Source organism: Gopherus flavomarginatus, chromosome 24 (genome assembly GCF_025201925.1).
Source record: "Gopherus flavomarginatus isolate rGopFla2 chromosome 24, rGopFla2.mat.asm, whole genome shotgun sequence".
Classification (NCBI taxonomy): Eukaryota; Metazoa; Chordata; order Testudines; family Testudinidae; genus Gopherus; species Gopherus flavomarginatus.
Genome location: NC_066640.1, coordinates 13,040,212 through 13,067,267, shown reverse-complemented (window position 1 = coordinate 13,067,267; position 27,056 = coordinate 13,040,212). Strand labels below are relative to the sequence as shown.

Here is a 27,056-nt window from a genome sequence, read left to right as displayed (position 1 = left end):
CCCCCCAAGGGAAGCAGCCACTCAGGAGCTGCGCCCACCGCTTCCTGCCCTGCCCTGAGACTTGTTAGGAACAGGGGCAGCAAGGTGTGTGCTCGCTCAGAGGCCGAGGGGGGGCCAGGTAGCACAGAGGAATGGGTGTATTGGGCATGGCTTTGCCCTTCTGTGTTGCGGGGTGAGGAGCTGAGCCCTGGAGACAGAGTGCCCCTCCTGGGCCTAGGGCAGGCGGGTGGCTGCCATGCAGGGCTGAAATCCACCGGCCTAGAACAGGCTATGAGGGACATCAGCCTGTGCTGCACCCATTCAGGGCCTAAAGAGAGGGTTTAGGGGGAGGGAAGAGCATTGTCTAGTGGTCAGAGCAGGGGCCTGGGAGTCAGGACTCCTGGGTGCCAGTCTCAGCTCTGCCACAGACTCACTGCATAACCTTGGGGACGTTCCCAGCCCTGTGCTGTGCCTCAGTTTCCCCATCGCTGAAATGGGCTCAATAATCCTATCTTCCCCACGCACCCTCCCTTCTTCCTGGGGAAGAAGCAAAGGCTACATGGTGCTCTGAGAGCCTCAGTCGCAAGACGCTGGCGGCCTGTGCAGAGTACCGATTTAATGACTCAGGCACCAGGGCTGCCGGTTTCCCCAGAACAAACGCCATGGCCAAGGCTGGAAGCATTCAGGAAGGGGGGGGAGAGCTGGGGATTCCCCTGGGAGAAGCTAGATGGAGAGGATGACACGCAAGGCTGTGAAGCATTCGGCGCCTGACCTGGCAGCAACTGCCGAACAGGTGGCAAGGGCTATGCAAACAGCGCCAGGTGGCCAAACAAGCCAATAAGGAAGTGCTGCAACTGAGTCTGGCTTAGCGCTCACCCGGGAGGCCCTTCTGTGGTCCAGCCCCACTCTGTCTGGTCAGCCCCTAAAGCCTCACTCACACCTGTAACTCGACTTGGTGGGGCTCAGCCTAGCCCCTCTGGCTGACACATGGCAACAGCATCTGACCTCATTAGCCAGCTCCCCCTAGGACTATCCTGGGAGTGGGGCGGGGCTGTGGGTCAGGAGTGAGGTGCAGCAGGGAGCCCCGCACTGGACAAGCCCAGGATGCGTGGGTCAGGAGTGAGGGGCAGCAGGAAGCCCAGGGTGGGGCCTGGGATAGCAGCTCAGAAGCTGGGTCTCTGGGGAGGCTCAGAGGCCACACAGGCAGCACTTCTGAGCAAGCCCTAGTGTGCATAGGCACGAGCCTAGGTTTGCACACTTTTTCACGTGCACCGCCACCTGCAGTCTCCCTTTGCACAAGTATAGAACATGCACCTGCATCCCCAGCGTGTGCACAAGCATCAGGGGGCTGGAAACACCTGAGCGGGTTGCATGCATGAGTGTGTGTCGGCTTCTGCCCCTGCCCCTGGGGCAGTCCCCTCCTGCAGGAGGCGGCAGTGAATCAATGCCGTGGCCATTCCCGGGGGCGGAGGGATTGGCAGCTTGGATGCCATGAGTTTGGTTGGGTCTCAGCCCAAGTCCTAGCAGCCACGTCATCGACCCTTGTCACCACATTGGCAGCCTTGGGACTGACTGGGCCATGGGGGCTGAAGTCCCCTGTCACCTCTAGTCCTTCCAGGGCAGAGCTGAGGTGCACTGAAGGGGACCCTTGCCCTGCTGACACCCATACGTACTGGGATTGCAGGTTACTGGCTGCCCATTGCTGGGGCACCGATCCAGCCCCTGCAGGAAGGGGTGAGTTAAATAACCCAACAAACCTTGAAACGCGTCCCCTTAATTCACAGGAACAGCAGCAAGCAAAGCTTTGAAGCAGTCAGTGCAGTGACACCGATTTCACCCTCTGGTGAGCTGGTCCATTGATGCCGGTGGAGCTGGGCCAATTTACACCATCTGCGGCTCTGGCCCCAAGGTTGGTTTCCAGGGGTTTTCCAAACACCAGTCTCTGCTGTCCCTGCCTTAGGGAGCAGTCGTGCACTTAATGGAATGTTCCCATTTGCAGAGCTGGTAACACTTTGCACAAGCAACACTACTTTGCACGTTTGCGCCATGGCTCTCAAAGCAACTGACAAAGGTGCCATTAGCCTTAACTTCCAAATGGGGAAACTGAGGCACGGGGGTAGGATTTGTCCAACATCACACAGAGAATCAGTAGGAAAGCCAGCAAGAGAACCCACCCTGCTCCAACCTCATGGCAACATCATCCTCCCAGTCCCAGCATCCAGGGGCGAACCCAGGAGTCCTGGCTTCCCATCCCCTGCTCTACGTCTGAGAGCCAGGAAAAGCATCTGGGAATCGTGAATTCTAGTCCCCCTGCTTTAACTATTCACCTTCATTCTTCTGCCAGAACCCAGGCATCCTGAAGCCCTCCCTCCCCCTGAGCTAGTTATTAGACTAGGTGTCTGCACTATAATGGCCCGTTGCCACTTGTCCACCTGCAGGAAACACGCAGCTTAAAAACCCTGCCCAGCTCCAGCTCTGAGCTGGCTCTAACGTGTAGCACGCGAGAGCAGCACTTCCTCCTCCTTGGTTTCACTCCTGCATGCGCAGCTTTCCTCCTTTCACACACCCCCCCCGCGCGCGCGCACACACACATATACACACACCTCACACTTACACCTTTCCATCCTCGCTCGGAGGTGGGTGTTACGCTGCCTTTCCAACATCAGTGCTTCTGATGACAATAACCCTCATCAGCAAACAGCGTGAAACAGTTTGGTGTGGGAGGAGGGAGAATGGGGTCTGACAGGCGCTGATGAGGCATGTTCGTACCGACACCCTCTCCCACCCCTAGCACCTTCCAGCTGAGGATCTCCAAGCTCTTCCCCAATATTAACACATGCAGCCTCCTAGCACCACTCAAGAAGTTTTACACCCTTTTTTTTACAGATGGGGAAACTGAGGTACAGAGCAGTGAAGTGACTTGCGCAAGGCCACACAGAGAAGCAGAGCTGGGCATAGAACCCAGGAGTTCTGACTCCCAGTCTCCCCCTCCAACCGCCCCAGAAGTGGCTGCATTTCAGTGCTGTGAGGTGCATTTATTTTGCAAAACACTTTGGACTCCTCACCCCAGGTGCCCAGCTCCTTGGTGATGCAGGATTTCACTGAATGCCCTGAAACAGAGCCAGCTTTCTGCATCCCTCCACTGTGCCCCATGTCCACCAGCCGGCCTGCTCTCTGCCACACACCGCTCCTCGCCTCCACCACACCCACTGTCTCTGTCACCGCCACACCAACCTCTGATGACCCGGGGCCCTTGGGATGGAAGAACATTGTGTTCCAAAGGCTGCACCGCGGCAGCTTCCAAAGGCACAGGCTGGGGCGCTGATAAGGACTCACACCCTGCAAGCTGCTGCAATCAGCTTTCCCCAAACAGGAGGGACTCATCTAGCAGCTTGCAAAGAGCTCTGCTGGTTGGGTCTCCAGGAGCGGAGTGGAACCATGTGACGAACTGGGAATATTCTTAATGTTTTCTCTGAATACTGTGTTAGTGCCTCAGTGTCCCCATGGCAGTTCTTAAGTATCTAGGTGGTGGGATCAGGGTGTGTGATTGCTGCAGAGCAAAGGGCCAGTGCACCTAAATGCCTGGCACTCTGTCTCCTGGCAACTGATGGCCTGGGCCTCTCCCCTGCAAAGGTGCCAGCTGAAGGTGTTGGAGACAAAGAGATCAGGTAACCTCCTGGCCTGGGGAAGGAACTGAGCAGAGGAGGAGGGGCTGGAGGGGGTTGTTAGTCTGCAGCTGGCTGGGGAAGAGGAGTGAAGTGCAGACGTGGGGGTCTGGTTCACTGCCCCCAGAATGGACCCAGCCGAGGGGTCCGGTTCGCTGTATCTACAAGCTCTGTGTTAGACCCTGTTCCTGTCATCGAATAAACCTCTGTTTTACTGGCTGGCTGAGAGTCACGTCTGACTGCAAAGTGGGGGTGCAGGACCCTGTGGCTTCCCCAGGACCTCGCTGGGGCGGGCTCGCTGTGGGAAGCGCACGGAGGGGCAGAGGATGCTGAATGCTCCAAGGAGAGACCCAGGAGATGAAGACGTGAGCTTCTTTCCCTTGGAGCAGACTGTCTCCAGGGCGAGGAAGCTCCCCAAAGTCCTGACTGGCTTGGTGGGGAGCAGTTCCAGAGCATTGCCCGGGGACTCCGTGACAAACCAGCTCTGCCTTCCCCCAGGACCTTGTTTCTGGGCTGGGGGGTGAAGTTGGTGCCGCTAGGATAGGTTATGCGGTGCAGGTCCATTTCACCCAGGGGCAGGCGGATAGTCCCAGCTGATCAGTGAGCACCAGCTGGTAACCCTGTTTTGGAGACAGAAGTGATGCAGCAGCTCCTGGGGTCACTTCACCTCCACAGGCACACGACACCCTGCAGCGAGCGCTCGCTGTTCACGAAGCTCCCTGTCTCGCTGCCGTGTAGCTAGTATTCACTCTTCGTTACACACCAGGAAGGTGTTGGTCCGCCTTCTTAGTTCGCTGATCAGCACCAAAGCTGCCTCTGCCAGGTTCGAGCCAGCTGGGAGGCGTCCTGGGGGCGGGAGACTGGCACGACCTGGGGCTAGGACGCAAGTGGTCGTGGCAGGCCATGACCTGCCAAAAGAAAAGGAATGATTCATCTCCAGAGCCCCCGCCAGGTGGGACCCGAATTTCTGGCCCGGCCTGTGACCTTAGCAAGCAGGTCGCTGGAGATGAGAGCGTGATCCTGCCTCCCTGTACAGGGCAGAGCGGGCAGCAGCTGTTTACATGGCATTCCTGGCTGCCTGGGCACAGAGCTGAGCAGCCCCACCCCCAGAACAATAGAGAACCCCCCCCACACCAGAGAACAATGGAAAATTCCCGCCCCACCCCCCGTCTCCATAAAGAACAGGGGGAGCCAGCAGGGTGCTGAGCACCTTGGGAATCTGTTGTGGGGGGGGGGGGGGTCCAGGGTTGTGCTGGGCTCTGGGTGTGTCTGTGCATGCACAGGTTTGCGTGTGTGTGTGTGCACGGGGGTTGCACATCTTGGCTAGCTCAATCCCTGAGCCTCCATTGCTCCTCACTAGCTCAGCTCCCCGTTCAAGCAGCAGAGACAGAGACGCTGTTTGTGCCCTGACCCGATTTAACCCGCTGGTCTGTCCCAGCTTCACCCCAGGGCTGGGCGGGAAGCAGAGGTGGCTTTCCACACACACTTGCCCACGGCACCTCTCTGCACCAGCCCCACCCGGCCACCTGCACAATACAGCCCCTCAGTGGGGGGAGGAACTGGTCTGCGGTCGCGTCAGTGGGGCCGGCCTGAGGAAAGCGCCTTCCTGGCCCGTGGGTTCAGCTCCAAGCTGCCTGAGAACAGAGGGCTGCATGCTCAGCTTGTCTTTCAGTCTGAGCAGGCAGCTTGGCTTGGGCCCATCCCGTGCAGACACAAGCCCATTCCACGCTGCGCTGCCTGCGCCTGCCTGAATGCTGCTGGCTCCTGGTCCCGCTCAAACCCTGGCCCACTGCAGGAGTGTAGACGCTGCGTGTGTGCAGCTAGCATTGCCCAGCCTGGTGCTGCCCAGACCCTGCCACGGCACACCTGGGCTCTGACATACCTGCAGCCGCTGCAGCGCTGCTAACCCACTGCTCAGGCCGCTGCATGCTGCCCAGACGGCAACACCCCATGGGGCTTGCCCCACTCTGTGTCTCTCAGGCCCCATCGCACTTTTTGTTCCCCTGAGCCCCACGGCTCAGGCCTGTGCCCACCACTCAGCGGCAGGCGCTCCGTGGCCAGAGAGGCCAACCCATTGGGGTCCCCTCCCCGTGCCTTGGCTCCAGCAGACGGATGCAACCCTGAGCGCCTTGTTGTGGCTGCTGCTTTTCCTGGGCCAGTTTCTCTCCCATACAAGGGGAGGAGGCTGGGTCTGAGACAGATACATAGATAGCGGCCGGGTGATCCGTCTGGAACAGGGCGCAGCATGTCAGCTCTGCCAAGCCTGAGGCAATGGTCTGGGGGCTGGCCTGGATGTCCCGAGTTGCCACGGGAGGTGGAGGAATCCCGAGGAGGTCACAGAGCCCGGGGGATGCTGCCTTGGCTCTCACCCTGCCTAGAGCCAGCTGAGGAGACAGGGCTTTGGGAGAAGGAGGGGCCAGTCGGCAGGACCTGGATCAGAATTTGTCTCCCAGTCCCTCCTGCTCTAACTCCTAGACCCTACTGTCCTCCCAGAGATTAGAACCCAGGAGGCCTGACTCCTAGCCCCTCACTCTACCCACCAGATGAGTTTAGGGCTCTCGCATGACCTCATTGTTACAGGCATCCTGGGAGACCCCTGGATTCAGTAGAATTGCCCCCCCGTCCCCCCACCTCGTCAGCCCTGGCTCTTGGCGTAAGCCTGTTCGGGTTCAGGCCCCGAGCAGGGTCCCACATGGTTCCACATCTTGTATCTAGCCCAGTTTGCATCCGTTTCAGGTGGCTGCAAACTCTCCATCCTCCCCATGCCAGGCGCAGCGGGTTGGAACCATCCCCGGCCCGTTGCCAAGTTAAACCCAGCTGTGATTTCTTCTTTGTCTCAGAGGCCGGGGGCTGGCGTCCCTGTGAGACGAGCTCCGCAAACACCCCAGCTAGAACACAAACGCTGAGCACGCGCTCACCAAACACCAGCGGGAGAACAGCGGCCAGGTGCACGTAGCCCGGGGTTGTGTGGGGTGAAGGGGAGCGGCTGCATGCGCTGGGCTGGGACAGGTGCCCCAGGGAAAGTGGGGGCCATGCAGATGAAAACGCAGCGTCCTGTCTGCCAGTAAACAATGCTGCACGTATGCACGCACGCTAGTGATGCCTGGATCCCCCCCTTCCCCCCACATCCCCTGCAGCCCTGCCCCCAGCATCCCACGCCTGGCCCTCCACAGCCCCGCCTGGCATGCCCGCCCCCAGCCCTGGGCCCGTCAGGTTGGCGCTCCCCTGTAATTAGGCTGCATCATGCCAAGCTCTGCTTGGCAGGCGGGGCACCACGCTGGCTCAGCCCTCACTCAGCCCCACTTGGCTCCTGACCAAGCAGACACCTCACATCCCAGCACAGAGAGAGACGGGCTTCGTGGGCTGCAGGCACTTCCGGCTGCCCCGCCCTGGCCTCGGTGATGGGGAATTGGAGTAGGGCTCGGGGGCTCATGCCCTGGCTGATTGCTGGGGAGGCTCTGGACCATGGAGTCAGAGGGCAGAGGGGCCGCTCATGACCGGCTGCCTCAGTTACCCTAGAAGCAGTGACCCAGGAGCCAGCTGGGGGAGTCGAGCGGGGGTGGGGAGCGAGGGCCTGATTCTGCTTCCGCTTACGATAGGAAGTTTGAGTCACTATATCCCCTCCCCCACTAGTCACACATTCTTCGCTGAGGTGGAAACAGAACCCAGGAGTCCTGACTCCCAGGCCCCTGCTCCAACCACTAGACTCCATTCCCTGCCCAGAGACAGGAGCATAACCCAGGCAGAAAGCGGCTCTGACTCTGCACAGGAGTGGTCGGGGGGTGCCAGGGGGGGAACCAAGCCTGTGCTGGCTCAGCTCGGGGGATTTTCCCCAGTCCAAAGCAGGGCTCAACGCCCCCGCTCTGATCTGCCGGGGCAGGCGAGGGAGGCCAGGCCCCCAGCGCCTGCAGGGAACCACTCCTGACTCACACCATGGGGCGCACGAGAGGAGAGCCAGAAAACCAGAGGGCGTGTGCACACCCATGTTGGCTGTTTCATGCAGCAGGACAAGCGAGTCAGCACGAGAGGGTCAGCCCAGCCTGGGCGGTGGGCTCTTGCGGAAGGCAGCTCAGAGGCAGCGTGGACTGGTGGGTAAAGCGCCAGACCAGGACTCAGGACACCTGGGCTCTTACCCCACCGTGCCTCAGTTTCACCTCCCGCCCTGTGTCTGTTTAGACTGGCAGCTCTTTGGGGCAGGGCCCGGCTCTGACTGTGTCTGTGCAGCGCCCGGCATAATGGGATCCTGGCTTTGTCTGGAGCCTCTTGGTGCTCCCAGAATAACAGGGGTCCGGGGGGGGTTCAATGTGCCCAGCCACCAAGAGCCGGAAAGGGGCCCTGGCCACTCGCGTTCTAGCCAATGACAAAACAGCCAGCAGCTGGAATTCCAGCCCCTCCCCCGCTTCTGGGGCTGAACATTCTCATTTATTTAAAAAATGAGGAACACCCCCCACCCCGTCCACCGCTGCGCCCCGTCCCCTGCTGCCCCGCTGGATCCACTCAAAGGGCAGGGGAGCCTGGGCCACGTGAGGTCGGGGGAGGGGAGCAGTAAGGTGGGCTTCGGATAAACCGAAAAAGGGCAGGAATGCTGGGCCGGATCTGCCTCTTCCTGTCCCTGACACTGTCTCCGGCCTTATCGGCCTTATCGCAGCCTCTCAGGAGCGAGAGGGCTGCAGCTGGAGCGGGCTTGGGGCAGCAACTCTGAGCTTTTTCAAAAGCATGGGGCGCTGAGCTGAGGGGCGCACCCAGGGAGGAATCCCCTTCAGCCTGCCCCTTGCTGACCCACTGACCCTAGTGCACATTGACCATTTTGCACTAGTGCAACCGACTGCACTCGGTGCAGGGCCCTGCAGCCACACCCCGCAGCTCTGGGGCAGGTGGCCCTGGATTTGCTGGGCCTGACGCTGGCGTGCATGGAAACACTCCTGATTTGCGCTGCCACAGTCAGGCCCATGACTCCATCCAGCCTCTGGGCCTGAGTCTCCGGTGCCCTGCACCTCCTGCCTTTGCACCAGTGCACAGTGAGACCGGGGTGGGAACGGCAATATCTCCCAAGGGGCAAGGTGTGGGAGTGTCGGGTCCCTCTTGCCAATGGGCTGACCCAGGTCAGAGGGCCTGAATTTCCACCGCCCGGCCTTGTATAGTTGTGCACATTTGTGCAAAATGAGTATGAAACACTCCCTGTTGGTGCAAAGCACACTTCTCACTGGACAGCCTTCAAAGCCTCCATGTACGTTGCTTTAATGACTGGCCTGGTGATGCCCCCCCGCCTGGCAGGAGAGTGAGCTCACTCCCTGCTCCACACAGCCAGGTGGGTGAGGAGCGGGCTGGGCTGTGAAGACCCCAACCGGCTGCTGCTCTTGGGATGCCATTCCCCGTGGACGCTTTGCTAAGCTCGTCCCTGGCACAAGGCGTACCGCTGACCCTACAGGCAGCAGCCATCATTTATGTGGGGCCTTACAAAGGTGGGAAACTGAGGCAGAGAAGGGCTGCGACATGCCCAAGGTCACCCAGTGAACTATGAGCAGAGGCTAAAATCCAGCTGCACCCGCTCTAACCACTAGCCCCCAATCCCCTCCCAGAGCTGGGGATAGACGCCAGAGTCCTGACTCCCAGCCCTATTGGCTCCAACGTGTTCTTAAATCCCTGGGGCTGGAATACATCACTTGGGTGCTGACTCACGTACCAGGTAACTGCAAACAAAATCTCCCCCTACCCCCCACCCACCGCAGCCCTTGGTACCAGTAGGTCGTCACCCACGGTTTGTCGGGCATTGCTGAAAGATGGGGCTCAGCAGTGAAGGGGTTAAAAGGGGCCAGGGGCTATGGCGAAAGGGGGAGCAGAGCCCGTGTCCGAGCCCGGGGCCACGTGATGCTTGGCTGGGGAGCTCACAGCCACACATCCCGGCAGACAGGTTCTGGGGCCTTGTGCCTTTGAAGTGGCACCTCCCAGGGGTGGGGAGGCCAATTAGCTGGAGGATGCCGGGGGCCACGGCGGGCTGCCGGATTTCCGGCTGCACTGGGAACATGCAGAGGAATCCGGGCCGATCCCGGCAGCAGTGGGCAGCGCCAGGCCAGACAATGCTGGAGCATGGGGGATGTTTGTTATTCTCTGCAGCGCTACTCCTGGTTTCCTCAGCCCGGCTCTGAGCAGCTGCCGGGCACAACGGAACCAGCTGGGGCAGCAGCTCAGAAACCCCTGGCATGTCCGTGGCCCATCAGCGGCTGCAGCACATAGGCACCTGTTGGCAGCCCGGAGCGCTGGGGCTGCTCGGTTGTTTACCTGCGCCTGGCCAAGAGCGTGAGGCATGTTCTGGCCTGATTCGCTACTCACTTCAATCAGGAGTGTTGCCACTGAAGTCAACGGGCCAGATCCTCTGCTCTGCTGATTTGCCCCAGCCGAGGATCAGGCCCAGCAGAGTTGCACTGGGGAAAGGGGGGGGTGTGAATGGTCCCCAGAGAAGAGCGCACCCCACATGGTTCCAGGTGACTTGGCTTCCCCCTCCCCAACCTTAAAGCTCCCTCCCTATTGGAATCGGCAGCTTTTTGGGGAATTGGCAGCCATGGTGTGGGAAGATGCATCCCCTGGATAAGGGGGTGACTCAGAGAGTTTATCTCCCCCTCCTGAACCCCCTTTTCCTCCCTCCTGAACCCCCAGGCTGGGCCCTTGCCCCCAAGCCCTTGGATTTTAGCTGTGAGTAAAGTGTGGCAGAGGGGTGCCAGGGGCAGGGACGGAAGCTGGGAGCCGGGCATGAGCTCAGACTCTGGTGTGGCTGCGCAGAGGGGTTCTCCATTGGAATTGGTGGAGGGGGGCTGGATGCTTGGGTGATGGGGATCAGGAGGTGCCATCTTTGCTGGAGTGGATTGGGTGAGGTCTGTGCAATGAGGTGGGATGAGAGAGAGGGACAGACGGGTGGGGAGGCGGGAGAGAGAGAGAAAAGGAGTCAGGCCCCTGCCCCTTACCAGCACACTCTGGGTTTCCCCTCCAGCTCAGCTGGGTTCTGCTCCTGACTCTGGGAGGGGAGTGGGGTCTAGTGGTTGGAGCAGGGGGCTGGGAGTCAGGACTCCTGGATTCTGTTTCCAGCTCAGCGAGGAGAGTGTGGCTAGTGGTTGGGGGTGGGGTTGGGGGGAGGGTGGGATGTAGTGAGTCAGGCCTCCTGGCTTCTATGCAGTGTTGTAGCACTGACTCAATGTGTGTGCCCTTTCGCTGCCGAGTGCCTCAGTTTTCCCACCTGTAAAATGGGGATAAATGCTTCCTGGCCTCCAATGATTGTTCTGAGGCAACTGCCCATAAAGCCCTTTGAGGTCCCAAGACAAAAGGTGCTAACGAAGCCCAAGTGAGGAATTCAAGCTCCTGTCCAGCACACAAGGGGCTGGTTAAACAGACTTGGAGGCTCGGCCTGGGGCAGGAGGGGTAATGACACTGCTTGTGGAAAAGGGCATGAAGACACTCAGATGGGTGGAGGGGGCAGCGGGACTGAGCTGTGTATAAAGAGAAAGGAATAATTACTGTGTGGGGAAGGCAGAAGAGACTCTGAAATGAGTCGCCTGATTTTTCACAAGAGCTCAGCATCTTGCACTTTTGCTACCCCCCACCCCCACAAATTCAAAAGTCACAAATACAGCCCACAAAAATCACGAGATTGGCTTAAAAGTCACAAGATCTTAACAAGAGTCACACATTTGGGTTTCATGTTCTTTGCCTTCTGGTTCCTGCCCCTTTAGGGGCTGCATTTCTCCATGCCTAGGAGGCCTAGAAACTTTTTTTTTGGTGCTCAGTGGAAACTGGGATTCTTGGGTCATCCCAGAACTCCAGGAGCTGGGGATTTAAGAGAAAACACCCAAGCCTTCCAAGACTCTCAGTAAAGTTACTAGAGCTGTGTTACTACTGATGCTGTGTGCCGAGTGCTTGGGAAACCTCTGGCCCTGAGTGTGGGCTCGCCTTGAAAATCTGTCTTTTCAGTTATTCCCATTCTTCCGCATCCCATTTGCACATGTGTGTGACTTCACACACACACAACTCAGCCCATAAAGCTACCCTGTGCTATGTGTTCGCAGGCTGGGGCAGGGAGCAGCAGGGGGTCCTTACAATACCAGTGGGAGCTAACTAGCCTGACAGTGGTGCAAACCCTACTGCAGATTGGTAATTTAGCCCTGAATGAGTTGCAGAATCCAGCACTCTGGGGCCAGCCAAGGGGCTTATGCAAACAACCCGCACCCTTTGCTAAGAGCCTGGTTATTGCTCAGCAATGCCGCAGTAGGGAGGCTTTCCCAAAACAGAATTATGTCCCCGGGGACACAGTATTGTCTAGTGGCTAGAGCGCCATGTGGGGACTCACAAGACCTGAGTTCTAATCCCAGCTCTGCTGGCTGACTGAGGGCAAATTGTTTCCTCAGGCCGTGCCTCAGTTTCCCCTCCCTGGAGTTTGTCAGAGCGAGGTCTGGCTCTCACCACGTGTCTGTGCAGCACCTGACACAATGGAGGGGGAGTTGCTAGATGCTACTGTAATAAGAGGAACTATGTGAAACGTTGGAGGCGCAGGGAGTCGGGAGAATTACCTCCTTCCTGAGGATGAAATGCTAGTGGGGGTCCGAGCTGGTGTGAAGCGGGGGGGCCAAGGGGTGGCAGCTTCCCCAGATTTCAGATGGGCCCTGAGCAGTGAGTTCTTTGCCACCAGGAGGCAAATGACGAACTATTGCTTATTCTGCCTGAGCAGCACTCCGCCCGAGTAGGGTTTTCTTGAAGCTGTTTAATCTAAACTCCCCAGTTCTGCAGTGTTCCCAGCCGCAGAAGCCAAACACAAGCCCTCCGCTGCCCTTCTAGGAAAGGCATTGGAAAGGTTCTGTCCACGAGGCCTGGAGAGCCAGGCCGCGGTCTCCCTGGGTCATGGTCGTCCCCATCCTAAATGGAAAAGGCAAGAGCTCAGAAGTTACCAAAACCTGACCAGACTCCACTGGGACGGGCGCCCATCACCAGAGGCACGAAGTAGCCCCACCTGGCAACCTCAGCAGAGAAGCTGAGGTCTGAACAGGCCATGAGGACTGAGGGTCCCTCTCCACTCCCTGGGCGAGTTCCCTACCTTAACTAGGCAAGGAGGCAGTGTGGCCTAGGGGGTAGAGCTGGAGTCAGGACACCTGGCTTCTATCTGCATCTGGGCCACTTGCACTGCTGGGGAACTCTGGACAAGTCACTGCCCTGCCCTCGGCCTCTGCTTCCCCATCTGAGGCTGACTTTAAAGCCATGGCATCCCAGCTTTTGACGGTAACAATAAACCTGTCTTGACCTCGGCTTTTCCCAGCCTCCAGCTCCAGTCATCCCGCACGGATCATGTGTTTTCTCAGTTCAGTCCTTCTGTGTAAACATGAAACCGTCAGCTGATTCCTGGTAAGTTACGAGGCAACCCAAGAGCCATCTGGCAACCAGCACCCGGCTGGGGACGTCGGTTGCCTCCCTGTGGCGTCACGGCCGCCCTCCCCTCTGTCAGAGAACAGGCTGGAGGTCAGAGCCCTGCAGCCGGACCAATGGGGAGCAGAGCGAGGCTTTCTTGGCATGGCCTTGTCAACTGCACGGGACTGGTGTCCGTGCACTGGGAACACAGCGAGTTCCTTCCCACGGAGGGAGCAACTGCGGGTCCCCCCATGGGCTGCTGGGAACCTGCATCCAGGCCTGGCCTGCTCCGGATTCTGGTGCACACCCCTCTGCAGCATTCCCAGTGCTCTGCCAGTGACCTTGGGAAGGGCCCTCGCCTGCTCCCTTGGTGCACTGTGGGAAATTGGCTGGCTCCACCTGCATGATGAGGCTGCCTGGCCAGGTGTCTCCATGGGGAGAGGCACTACGGGCTGCTGAGGACCCTGCAAACTCTGGGGGTCTCCAGCTCACCCCTCGCTCGGGGCCCCCAGCTTGCCCCTCGCTCGGGGCCCCCAGCTCCCATCCCTGGTGCGGCTCCCCCTGCTCTACGTAGCACCCCATCCTGGTGCAGACCCCCCCTTTCTGCCGTTCAGCCCCCCACATCCTACTCAGCTTTCTCCCGTCCCCCACCCAGCACAGGAGCTAGACACTTTCTGTTTTGCTTTTTAAAAAAAAATCGGCTGGGAAAAAAAAAAGTTTAACGTCATCTGGAGCCACTCCTCCAAAATACAAACAGAAAGAGAGAGATCCTCCCCTGCCCCACAGCCAGCTGCCAGGCCATGCAAAAAAAGAAAAAAGAAAAATAGAAAGAAAGAAAAGAAAAGATGCAAAGAATGATGCAATTTCCTTGCATTTCATTTTGGTTAAGAGTTGGATATTCCTTTGCGGAGTAAAGAGAGCCAGAGGGAGAGACCACTTGGAACTAGATAGATAGATAAAGGGGAATGGATGGAGATTGATTCAGATCCCACATTCCTCTTGCAGAATGTCTGTTGGGGGCCGTTGCTGGGTCTGTGGCTCTGGTTTGGGGCTACACCTGGTCTGACAATGTTGGGGCTCTGTTGTGATCCGTGCTCCATGCCCTCGCAGGGTGCAGATGGCCTGTGGTGCTAGCGCCCTGCAGGATCAGGCCCAAAGGCCAAGACCGCCGCCGTTGGTCTCCCCTGCCTGTGCAGTGCAGCCAGAATGGGCCTGGCAGAATCCCAAGCCGAGCCCCGGTTCCCCCAGCCCTGCCAGACACGACAGCGGTGCCCAGGCTGCCCAGCTCGTGCCATGGAGCCACTTTGGTGCCTCCCACTTTGCCCTGGTGTGCAGTTCCATGGTGCTTCTCCCTGCTCCCGCCAGCGTCCCGGTGAGGTCCTGCATCCGCTCCCCGCTGGTCTCCTCTGCCCCAGATCCCCCCCAGGACACAAGGCTGGTGCTCTCCAGAGCTCTCCCTGCCGACTGCCTCAGCGCGCTGCCAGGATGGGCCCCGGAGCTAAGGAGGCACAGGGGTGATCCCTGGAGCTCAGCTGGCTCCGGGAATATTGGGAAGTGCCTGCGAGGAGATGCAGAGACTCATGAGCCCCCAGGCTGCCCTAGCATAACCTCCCTGCCACCCTCTCCTGCCGTGCTATCAGCCAGCGCCTCCCCTCCCCGCCCCACGCCATGTTCTGCACAGATAGTCGCCTCTCTCGCTCTGTGGGCTGCAGGATCCCAAGCCCATCAGATGGGTCCGTCCTAGCCAGTTGCCAGGCAGGGAAGACGGCTGGTTGGAGACATGTGGCAGCATTGTTATTTACATTACAACAACTCTTACAGATCCCAGTTGAGATCAGGGCCCCGTTGTGCCAGGCACTGCCCACAAACCTTTGCTCCAAAGAGCTCTCAGCCTACACAGACAAAGACTGGGAGAAACAGATGGGGAAACCGAGGCAGAGGGCAATTAAGTGACTTGACCAAGGTCACATGGGTATTCTGTAGCAGAGCCAGGAACTGAACCCTGACTTGAGACCCAGCTCCCTGCCCTAGCCTGAAGGCCAATTCAAATTGCTCTGCACTAAGCAAGATCAGACTTCTGGGATTCTGGGATCCCCGGTGCCCTGGCTGGTTCTTTCCTACCCCCAATGTCCTGTAACACCGGCTACAGGGACCCAGTCTAACGGCTTCTCTTACTGCAGAGGTAACTTGAGTTATAACTCTGGTGCTGGCCTGAACTCGAGTTCTGTCCACACACGACCCCTTCACTCGAACATGAAGTGCCGTTTCACCGTGTGGCTGGTCTCACTCGAGTGACCCCTGCAGGGCGACGCCACCTATAGGAACAGAGTGGCCACTCTCATGGCTTTGCTAACCCCACTGCCCTCCAGTCCTCTGGATCTGCCCCCAACACTACAGCCCAGGGCGAGCTGCGTCACTGCGACGTTGCTTTAACCCAGTTTCATAAGAGCAAGCAGAGAAGGACGGGTGAGAACGTCGCTCTGTGGAAAGAAGGAAAAAAAATAAGACACCTGCTGCTAGCAGGGGATAATTTATTCCCCTCTCCGGAGAGCTGTGATCTCCCCAGGACATTGCCTTAAATCAGCCGTTCTCATTATCACGGGAATCTGTCTGGCCCGGAGCCAAGCTAGTCTCTGAACCCGGATGCAGGTCACACATAGGCCTCACAGAGAACAGCTGCAAAGGACTGACGGGGGTGTGGGGTCTCAAAGCTCCTTGGTGCAAACTGCCGCAGGGGGGATCCGGGTCCCCAGGGCAGGGACTTGGCGGGGCGGATTCTCCAGTGCGCTGCCGTCATTGACACCGGTGCTACGTGATGTGAATCGTCACTGCTGGGTGGGTGGCGCTTCACCCCCCTTTTGCCCTGGCGAGGGGCAGGGCCATTGGGCCCCAGACGCTTAACCCCGAAAGGGCCCAGTCTGACCTGCTGCAGAACACAGGTCATGGACAGTCACCCAGCGCTTCCTGTGTTGAGCCCAGTGGGGCCAGGCGAGGAAGGAGACTGGGGGAGGGAAGGGTTAACAGAACCGCCGCTGAATTCACACGCCCTCACTCAGCAGCCCCCCGTTGCCCCATGCCCCTGGCATGAGGAGATGCCGGCACAATGGGCTGAGAACACCCAACTCGCTTCACTTGTGATCTGGTGCAGCCGCTCAGCCATTCCTGCCAGCTGCATCATGCCCCAAGGTGGCGAGAACATTCTGTGCTAGCGCTGAGCTGCGGATGGATGCAACAGCTGGAAAATTCACCTGTGTGATGAGCTCGTCAGGCATGAGTGACTCATTGCTGTGGCCAGCTCGGAACTCCTGGTTCCCAAGCTGTCAGGGCGTTATATAAATAACAACAATCCAGAGCCAGGTCTGCTGGACGAAGTTGCCTCTTATTTACAGCACTTCAAAAGTCTAGAAAAGTTGGGTTACTCTGTGTCAGGGCTAGAACTGGCCAGGCACAGCAAGGCGCATCGGCAGCCCCAACTGACCCCAGGAAATGGCAGCACAGTTGGGGGTGAAGGGGAGGTTGTGCGATTAAACAACAAACTGGACAGTTATTAATTAGCATGATCACTATTTATTATTTGCAGCACGGTAGCAGCCGGAAGCCCTAACAATTGTGCTGCAGAAACACAGAACAAAGAGCCAGTCCCTGCCCCAGAGCACTTCCAACTTAACTACAGATGGAGCCAATCAGACAGGGGAGTAAAGGAAACAATGAGATCCTATTGGTCAGCATCAGAGGCAGGTTTCAGCCAAATGCTGGTTCCAAATTTTGCCTGAAAATTCTCGTCTGTTTCCCTTTCGGGCCTTTTCTCAATGCAGAATTTTTTGCGGCACTGGCCCCAAAACAGCCCCTTGTCTTGCAGAAACCTGCGGCTTTCCAAAGCCCGTCAGCGCGCACAGGATCCTCGGCCCCAAAGAGATGATTCTTCAAAATGTCCTGACAAAGTAGCGCTGCTCGTGAGAGGGAATCGAACTGAATTTCACTCCAGACCTGGCTGGCGTCTTTCCCCCACACACTAAACTGGACCTTTTTTGAAAAGAAAAAACCCATCCCAAGCCAGGGAGGATTTTGAAGCTTTTCAGTCTTGGATTTTATATTTTTTGCCCCAGTAATAAGCAGCTTCGTGGGCCACTGGATCTCAAAGGGGCTTTGCGAGCGTCACCCAGCCAGTCTGATCACAGCCCAAGACCCAGCGAGGGGAGGTGGCGCTCGGTGGCAAAGCCAGCAGGAGAACCCAGGAGCCCTAGTGCCCCATCGCATGCTTTGCCACTAGAGCTGGGCCATTCAAAGGATCTGAATGCAATCAGATGCCTACATTTCAGTGGGGTTCAAATTCCAGCCTCCGTCATGCTCTCTCATCCCCCGCCCTTCTTAAATTCCTCAGCTGACTTTGATCCTGCTCATCTTTGAAATAGCCTGGGGGGAGGGGTGGAAAATTCTGACTGGTGCAAAGGAATCCACATAGAAAGCAGAGTTGCATAAGGTTGCATCATGGCTGGTGAGATCCTGGTGAGTCCAGGGTTATTACAGACTAGTCCAGAGCCCGGCAGGGAGCCCTGGAACCGGGTGGGCTGCAGAAGGGGCCAGACCCAGGCTGGCGTCTGAGCTCAGGCCCCGGTCCTGCCAAGCCCCGTTCACCACCTCACCCTACGAAGCCTGAGGGCATTAACGGGGCTGAGTCAGTGTTAGCAGGATCGGGCCCCCCGTGCCTCCCAAACCTTGCACCTGCTCCCTCCCGCACCCCATCAATGTGTCCTCTAGGGTGACCAGATGTCCTGATTTCATAGGGACAGTCCTGATATTTGGGGCTTTTACTTATATAGACTCCTAGTACCCATCCCCCCCCGCCCCACATCCCCTGTCCAGATTTTTCACACTTGCTATCTGGTCACCCGAGTGTCCTCCCAACCCCAACCCCCCTCCCTTCCCCACCCCAAATCTGAGTGCCCCCTTCCTCTCCCCCACCGCATCTCTGAGTGCCCCTCCCTCTTTGCAACCTCACACCCTCTCTCTTCCCCATGCAGCCCCTCCCTCCCCTCCCCCCCCCCCCCCCGAGCAGAGCCCCCAGCTGGCAGAGCAGCCCCTTGCCAAAGGCGTTATCAGTGGCCATTGTGCAGGGAGCCGGAGGATCCTGGGAAAGCTCAACGGAGGCTGCTGAGCATTGAAATCCAGACACAATGAGGAAGGCCCCGGCCCTGCCAAGGCCAAGCCTGGCCCGAGGAGGAAAGGAGCAGGCGGCGAAGGGGCTGGGGGCATGGAGGATCCCACCACAGACGCTGTGCTGGGAAGGGCTCTGGATTTCCTGTCCTGCTGTCCTCCCATGCAGGAAGAGCACCAGGGTTTGTTCTCAGCCCCTGCCTCAGCTGGGCTGGCCCGTCGGGATCTGGCTTGATGGCACCCACGGCTAAGGGGGCAGCACGGAGCCTGTGGGGTTGGGGGCAAAGGATAAGCTGCTCCTGTGAGAGAGCAGGGGGCTGGGAGCCAGGACTCCTGGGTTTTATTCCTGGCCCTGGGAGGGGAGGGGAATAGCATCTGGTAGTTTAGAGAAGGGGGGTGGGGAGGGAGGCAGGACTCCTGGGTTCTAGTTGTCTATTCCCTCCTTTGGGGGGTGGGCTGGACTCCTGGGGTCTATACTTGGCTCTGTTACTGACTTGCCATGTGACTGGGTAAGATCCTGCCTTGCCACGTGCTTCATTTTCTCCCCTCTATGGAACAGGGATGATGATAATGACCCACCTTCCCCACACACAGGGATTAAACAGGTGGGGACCCCAGCTGCATCTCTGGGCCCATGTCAGAGCACCCCTCCCCACTGGCCCCCAGCCCCCGCCCAGCTCCCCTTCCCCTCAGGGGGCACAAGAGGGGAGTCCGACACTGAAATCCCTCTGAATAGCAGCACCAAGGCCCCAGCTGCAGCAGCCTGGTGCTCAGTGGCAGGAGGGTACCGAGGCTACACAAGGGCATCTCAGATGGTGCCAGGAGCAGCACTCAGGCTGGTGGGCATGTGCTGAGCAGCAGCACCAGCTGCACACCCCCAGGCAGACTGTGCATGTGGAGTTACCATGGTCCCCATCCACTAACGCACGCAGGGAAATTCTCACCATCGCTGAAACACGGGCAGCCCCTGAATAGAAACCCAGCTAGGTACAGGGCATTGCAAACACTCTCGCCCACCAATTACAGAGAGGGCACAACGACCTACAAGGGCTTGTGCACACACACTCACAACCCAGACAAGCACAACGGTACGCATGGTGTTACACACACACACACACACACACACACACACACACACACACACACACACACACACAGGCACATACCTGTGCAATTATACAGTGCACGCAACCATAAAGACATGCACAAAATCCTAGCCTATTGCACACAGTCATCCACACAACCACGCACAGAATGTCACACGCGCAGAATGTCACAGATCCACACCGTTATAACACAGACACACAAGCCTAATTATAGACATGACCATGTTAACGTATCTACAGGGACATACGCAATCATCATCATCACACACACACACACATACAGCCACAATCATGATTTTCACTCACACATAAAAATCAATTTCAGTTCTCCAACCTCCTCTACACCCCCCACAGGCCCATGCATTGTTCATTTCTCTCTCTCTCACACACACACACACACAAACTTTCCCAGGGTCTGCAGAGCTGCTCTGTGATCCCGTCTCCCTCCTCTTAGGGTTGGTAACCACCATCCTTTGTTCTTTTTTTAATTGTTCATTGTTCCTCCCCCCCCCCCCGCCATACCCCAGGAACCAGGCCAAAAATAACCTTCTCCCTAAGCCTTCCCTCCCCACACCGGCGCACACCCTTTGGATTTTGAACTCCAGGGGCTGCAGCCAGCCAGCCTCACTGGTTGCCCTGGATGGTAGAGGAGTGGGGGGAAGTTGGGAAGTCCCAGCAGCCCCTGTGTGGTCTGATCCTCCAATCACTCCCTTTGGAGTAAATCAGGAGCAGCAGCTTAAGGCACCTGAGTTACTCCACTCGGAGGAAGAGGGGATCCGGACCCTAAGTCATCCTTGGGGAGGGGGTGGGGGGAAGGAGGGTTGGTTCATTAGGGCCTTGTCTAGACTAGGACAAAAGGTGGTTTCCGAACACTTTGGCCAGCATCACTCGCAGCCCGAGTGTATTTTAACATGGGCTGGGGGAGCTTGGCTCCCAGGGGGAGCTCGGCAGGTGTGTCTGGGGAGAGACAGATCAATAAAATACTTGGCATTTATCCTGTACTTTTTAGCTCTAGATCAGCTGAAATAGGCAACCAGTAATGGCTGCATCCCCCGGTCCTGACCCAGTGCCCATTCCCAGCCCTGCCCGGGAAGCAGATCAGCCTCTCTGATCCCACGGCCATGGCAGCCTGCCCTGAGCCAGCCGGGTGAGCAGACAGACACTGTGAGAACGCAGCGTTTTCCCAGGGTGGAGGCTGCGTGTGGCTTGGCCAGCAGCAGCAGAGCAGAGCCCCCCTTCCCCCAGCCGGCTGGGCCTCGCCCCTCCTCCCCAGTGGGGAAACAACATGAGAAAGTGAAATCAGGTGGGGTGTCGTCCCCCTCCACACACCATGTTCCTTGCAGGCCCCACGGGACCGGGGAGTGCTCAGCAGGGACGTGGGAAACGGCAGCTGCCCTTGTCCTCCAGGGATTGGAGGGGCAGGAAATGATCTAATGGCACATGGGATCCAGGAGTGCGGAGTCCTGTGCTGGCGCCCCATGGGAGTCTCAGGGTGGGGGGGATGGGGTTCGTTGCCCTTCTTTCAGGGGGGCTCCCTGATGCTCTTGTCCTTGGATGTGAGCCCCCCACACCAGCCCCCTGCACTGGGTGACCGACGCTCCCCCAGGCTGGGAGTGGGGTGGGGGATCAGGAAAGGGATAGGATGGGGCGCTGTGACCCCAGTGCAGGCTGGTCTTCACACAGAGGGATATTAAAGGGGGATAGTTCCCTCCCAGACCCCCACTCAATAGCAGAGTGAGGTGGTAGAGGCCTGACCTGCCCCCTAAAATAGCTCCAGCCCTGATTCAGTAGCAGACACCCGGCCCTGAGTCCCTCCCTCCAGCTCTGTACCGTACACGGGGGGGCTGCTCTGGGGGTGTTCACCGCAGCTCAGGAGGGGGCCCCCTCCCAGGCCATCCCCCAGACATGTCCCTCCCCCCGCTGGTCCCTGCTGTCCCCCTTGTCATCTGGCCTGGGAGTGTCTGACTCAGCGGCTTTCGCTGGGCCCTTGCCAGGCGGGGGGGGCGGGGAGGGTATCCCTGCTGGCCCGTGAGCTGGATTTTCCACGCAGGGCCTGCTGGCCCAGACAGTGATTGTGCTTCAGGGCTTGTCTGGAGACTTTTCTGGTCTGGGGAACATTCGCCAGATCTTCCCTGCACGGATTCCCCCTCCCACCGGTTCCATGCAGCCCCCAGCGGGTCCAGAGCTCACCTCAGGGTGGAGAAAGTGAGCAGGGCTAGGGGCTCAGCAGCGGAGGGATGGAAAGCAGATGGCAGAGGGAGCGAGACGAGAGTGAAATAGAGGGGATGGGCTTAGCTCAGAAGGTTTGCGGCAATGCCAGCTTCCGTGCCCCACACTGAGCCATGCCAGAGCTGTGCTGCACGCGCGCACACACACACACAGTCATGCCAGAGTCCTGTGCTGCACACACACACACACAGCCATGCTGGAGCCCTGTGCTGCGCGCGCGCGCACACACACACACACACACACACACACACACACACACACACACACAGAGCCATGCTGGAGCCCTGTGCTGCACACACACACACACACACAGCCATGCTGGAGCCCTGTGCTGCGCACACACACACACACACACACACACACACACACACACACACACACACAGCCATGCTGGAGCCCTGTGCTGCGCACACACACACACACACACACACACACACACACACACACACACACAGCCATGCTGGAGCCCTGTGCCACACACACACACACACACACACACACACACACACAGCCATGCCAGAGCCCTGTGCTGCACACGCACACACACACACATAGCCATGCCAGAGCTCTGTGCTGCACACAGACACACACAGACACACAGAGCCATGCTGGAGCCCTGTGCTGCACCCTGTGCTGCGCGCGCACATGCACACACGCACACACACACACACAGAGCCATGCCAGAGTCCTGTGCTGCACACACACACACACACAGAGCCATGCCAGAGCCCTGTGCTGCACACACACACACACACAGAGCCCTGTGCTGCGCGTGCGCACACACACACAGCCATGCCAGAGCCCAGTACTGCACACACACACATACACACACAGAGCCATGATGCCAGTGCAAATGCCATATGTACACACCAAGACATGCAGTTCCCCTGCCAGTTTTGCTGCACCCTCTGCCAGGCGCTGGGCAGGGGAGGGGTGTGCTAGCCTGGGGCCAGCTGGGGAAATTTGCAATCAGATTGCACAATGTGCTGAAACCAGAACCCTAGCTCCCAACCCTGGGGGTGACCCATCGGTTTACCGCCTGTCCCCTTTCCCATGCAGGGATCCCCTATACCTGGGATCCCCCACCCCGCATCTGCCTGTGACCCCTGCCCCACTCAGCAATCTGGGCAGGACAGGGTGCTTGTGACCCCCAGCTGGGGAGCCCATGCACGGAGCCTGTTGTGACCCCTATGCTTTCTCCTGAGGATCTCAAAGCTTTGCGGGGGAGGAGAGTTTTCAGTGCAGAGTTGTAGGGAGCAGGTTCAGGCTGGGTGATGCTCAGTCTGAACCGCCTGGCCCCATCCCTATTTATAACCACGGGAGCCCCTGCCAGCCCCCGAACGGCGCTCCAGCGAAAGCCAGACAGACGACTCAGTGACTGTCCTAGCCACAGTGCTGCCCGCCCCGTAACCGACCGTGGCCAGAGTGTGACACGTCCCCCAGGCCAAGAGAACATGCATGACCCACACATGGCTAACCTGAGCCCCCGCCCCCCCTGACTCCTCCAGCCAGCCAGTGCTGAGTCAGAGCTTCCTGGCACTCAGGAAACCAGCACATGCTTTAATGTCACTCGCTGGCCAGGCTGGCTGACAGGGCCGCGGGGAGGAGAGGGAGCATCGCCAGGGGCTGCCCTGGCCCAGTGCTCCTGGCACCACTCCAGTTCCCACAAGCAGGGGGCACCGGGCTGTGATCTCAGCTCTGCCTGATGCCATGGGGCACTGTGCCATGGGTGAGGGGCTCCATGGGGAGAAGTGGCAGCCCAGGCAGCAGGACGGTGACCCCAATGCACTCCGGGCTGGACAGCGGTGGAAAGGCTTCAGCTGACATAGCTTATGGTAGCATTTGCCAAATGGTGGGGCATGCCCTGCTGCTGGGGAGGGGGCACCAAGCACTAGCCGGCGGCACAGAGACCCCACCACCACCACCCTTGGTCTCCGCTTTCACGGTGAAAAGTCTCCAGCTGTTCGGATTGCAGAGTGCAGCGGGTGGACCCTGTCTGGGGCTGTGAGAGCCTGCAAGGACTATGCAGCGAGACGAACCTCGGCCTCCTTTCAAGGGGTGCCAATGGGGACCCTACGTTCTCAGGCAACAGTGTTAACCCCTTCACTGCCCGCCAGCAAGGAGGGGAGCTCTGCCTAACGCTCCTATGGCAGTGTTGCACGGCGGGGCTACCTGCTCTATTTCATCTTCATGGACGGGGGGAGCTCAGCCGGCTCCTGCTGCTCCCCACCAACATAAGAACATAAGAACGGCCGTACCAGGTCAGACCAAAGGTCCATCTAGCCCAGTATCTGTCTACCGACAGTGGCCAATGCCAGGTGCCCCAGAGGGAGTGAACCTAACAGATAATGATCAAGTGATCTCTCTCCTGCCATCTCTCCATCACCACCCCGTGACAAACAGAGGCTAGGGACACCATTCTTTACCCATCCTGGCTAATAGCCATTATTGGACTTAGCCATCATGAATTTATCCAGTTCCCTTTTAAACCCTGTTATAGTCCTAGCCTTCACAACCTCCTCAGGCAAGGAGTTCCACAGGTTAACTGTGCACTGTGTGAAGAATAACTACCTTTTATTTGTTTTAAACCTGCTACCTATTAATTTCATTTGGTGACCCCTAGTTCTTGTATTATGGGAATAAGTAAATAACTTTTCCTTATCCACTTTCTCTACATCACTCATGATTTTATATACCTCTGTCATATCCCCCCTTAGTCTCCTCTTTTCCAAGCTGAAGAGGCCTAGCCTCTTTAATCTTTCCTCATATGGGACCCTCTCCAAACCCCTAATCATTTTAGTTGCCCTTTTCTGAACCTTTTCTAGTGCTAGAATATCTTTTTTGAGCCTCATGCAACCCCCCATCCTCCTCCCGGCCTACCCCCTGCCTGCTCAGAACCAGCACAAGTGGTGTCACATCAGTCCTGGGAGGCCCCCAGGCAGCTTGTGTGGGGCTCCACTGGCAAAGGACACCCCTGGAGCAGACAGAGGAGGGTCCCTCCAGCCACGCTTGGCAGCCCGCCCTTCGCTCGCTTTCTCCCTCCCATCCACAGGCAGAGGAAGGCTGCCCAAAAGCCCCTGTCTGAGGCACACAGGTAGTGCCTGCGAGCGGCTCCCCGCCTGCCCCCTCGGGATCTCCTCTCCTGGCCTTTCAAATCTTTCCATGGCTTTCCTGGACCAGACACGGGGCGGTTGGAAGGAGCCGGCTGCAGACACACACCTTTTATAAACAGCGCAGCTCACAAAGTCCCACTGTCTGAACCTCCCACTCAGACGCCGGGAGCAGAGCCAGTGCAGAGCAGCCGCCAGGCGTCGGTCGCGCTCGGTGACAGTTACGCGGCGGTAGGGCCCCCGGGGAGCCAAGTCAGTCAAGATCGGGCCCCGCGGTGCCAGGCACTGCACGTACTGCCACAGCTCCGGGTCGGCACTAATCCACCCCCCACTCCCCGGTAAAGGAGGGAGATTCGGCTCCTGCGGTCCCAGCTCGGGCCGGAGAATGGAGGGGAAGGGGCAAAGCCCAGGCTTCAAGGGTCAGATTCTGCCCTCCCTTATTCTGGGTAAATCAGGAGCGTCTCCACTGAGAATCAGGCCCCGGCTGGTTAATCTCACAGAGGTGAGGGAGGGGAACTTCACACCAACACTGACACATCTATTGCACGTGCTCACACACAGACCTGGGAACCCATGCACGTGTGATGGCTGCTGACCCCAAGGCATCCATGCAAACACATGCATGTTGCTGAGACATGCATTCACATGTGTGACGATGCATGCACACACATGAATGCAGGCCTACACAGCTAAAGCTGGGTATATAAAGACATATCCATGGGGGAGGGAACTTCACTGACATATGTGTCCATTTGCACATGCACTTGAATCATACCATAGGACAGAGATACATGTAACCGTAAACATACACACACACACCACAGCCCAACCCATGGCTTGATATGCACAGTGACACATGCACACACAGATACAGAGGCACAAGTACATATGAGCCTATATCTGCACACACACCCCCATGCATGTATGTTCACACCTACAGTGCCCGTGTGCACACGCCTGTGAGTGGGTTCCCATGTACAGTGAACACACACATCTCCTTTGAGCACATCTCTCCACTGTCAGGGTCCTGCCCACCCATCTCCACACTCACTGGTGAGCCTCCCAGTCATCACCACCCCACTGCCAGGTGGCTTCTCCCCCAAACTCCCCCACCTGTGCATGCTGCGAAGGCCCCAACAGGTAACTCCAGGCACCGCCTGCGTCCCACAGCCAGGCAACTGCCCGGGTTACTCACCGAGCGGCCTGCTTCTTCCCTCAGCATCGGGGGAGCCTGTGCCCTAGTGGGGGTTCTCCTGGGATGAGCCAACCCGCCCGCTGAGTCATTTCACAGGGGGACGGTGCCCCTGCCTGGGCAGGCAGCGCCCTGAGCCCCAGCACAGAACACGCAGTCCTGGCCCCGGCTGAGCAGCGCCGGCTCCATCCCACCCCCAGCTCCAGGCTGGGACAGGAAAGCTGTAACCTCCCACTCTTGCTGGGGGGGGACGGGACATGGGGTGTGGGGCCTGGCTGTTGCTTCCCTCCCGTCTCCATCAGTTAGGGGGGAAGCAAAAGTCCAGCAGACGGGAGGATCCTGGGTTCCAGTCTAAGAATCGTCCGACTCACTGGGTGACCCTGGGGCGGGGAGGGGTGAGGGGGGGCGTTTGTTGCAGTCCCAGCTGCAAAGTCTGGTTCTCCAGCTCTAGCTAGAGGGGCCCTGGCCTCCACGTCTGATCCTGCTGCCACTGGGGAGGAGATGGAGGAGTGCAGAGCAGAGGCCATAGCTGGGAATGCCGCCCCCGCCCCCAGCTGTGTGACCCCTGAGCATGCCCCTGCCCCAGTAGAAGCCATAGCTGAGACCCAGATGTTATGAAGCTCTTCCCATACACACTTGAGGGGGGGGGGGAGAAGGGAGGGGAGGGTGAAGAGTGCCTGCTCCAGCACAGGATCCCCCTGGGCCAGCCCAGCTTTGAGGCAGGAGAGGAGGCTGGTGTTACCCCTAACCAGGATGGAGAGGTCCCCCCGCCCTCCTCAGGCCAATGTGGACTCTGAGAGCTGGGGGGTTAGGGGGTGTCAGGGCCCCAGCAAGTCAGCCCATCTCCACAGCTCCCTCCAGGCTGGGGAGGCTGCGCAGGGATCGGCCTGCTAGCTGGATGGGTTACCACGTGTCTAGGATTTCCCAGGATGGCCCCTCGTTGGAGGGAAGCATCCTGGGACATCTGTTTGGATGCTCAGGGCCTGCTGCCCGCTGGCCAGGGTGATGGGCCCGGTGTCCTGTACCTCATAGGTAGCAGCTCCAGTTCAGTTCTGTCCTGGCCAGGATCTGGACAAGCACCCCCCAAAGGACAGCTGGGAGCCCTGCCCTGGCTCCACTGACCCCCCAGGCTGAGCCTCCCACCCCCAGAATGGCTGCAGGCGGAGCTTTCCCAAAGCCCGTCACTGTAATGCAGAGTGACAGTCACACGTGCATCCCCAAGCACTTTGCCAAGGTG

At 58.6% G+C, this 27,056-nt stretch overlaps 1 protein-coding gene across 1 annotated transcript in view; it reads right to left on the bottom strand.

The window, feature by feature from the left end:
- Positions 1 to 4,374: 4,374 nt before the first annotated feature.
- The window catches only part of LOC127040136 (uncharacterized), a 43,165-nt gene continuing 20,483 nt past the window's right edge, over positions 4,375 to 27,056 (bottom strand). The window contains exon 3 of the mRNA XM_050933953.1: positions 4,375 to 4,552. Coding sequence (XP_050789910.1) covers positions 4,400 to 4,552 — 153 coding nt within the window. The 3' untranslated portion in view covers positions 4,375 to 4,399. The remainder of the gene's footprint in view (positions 4,553 to 27,056) is intronic.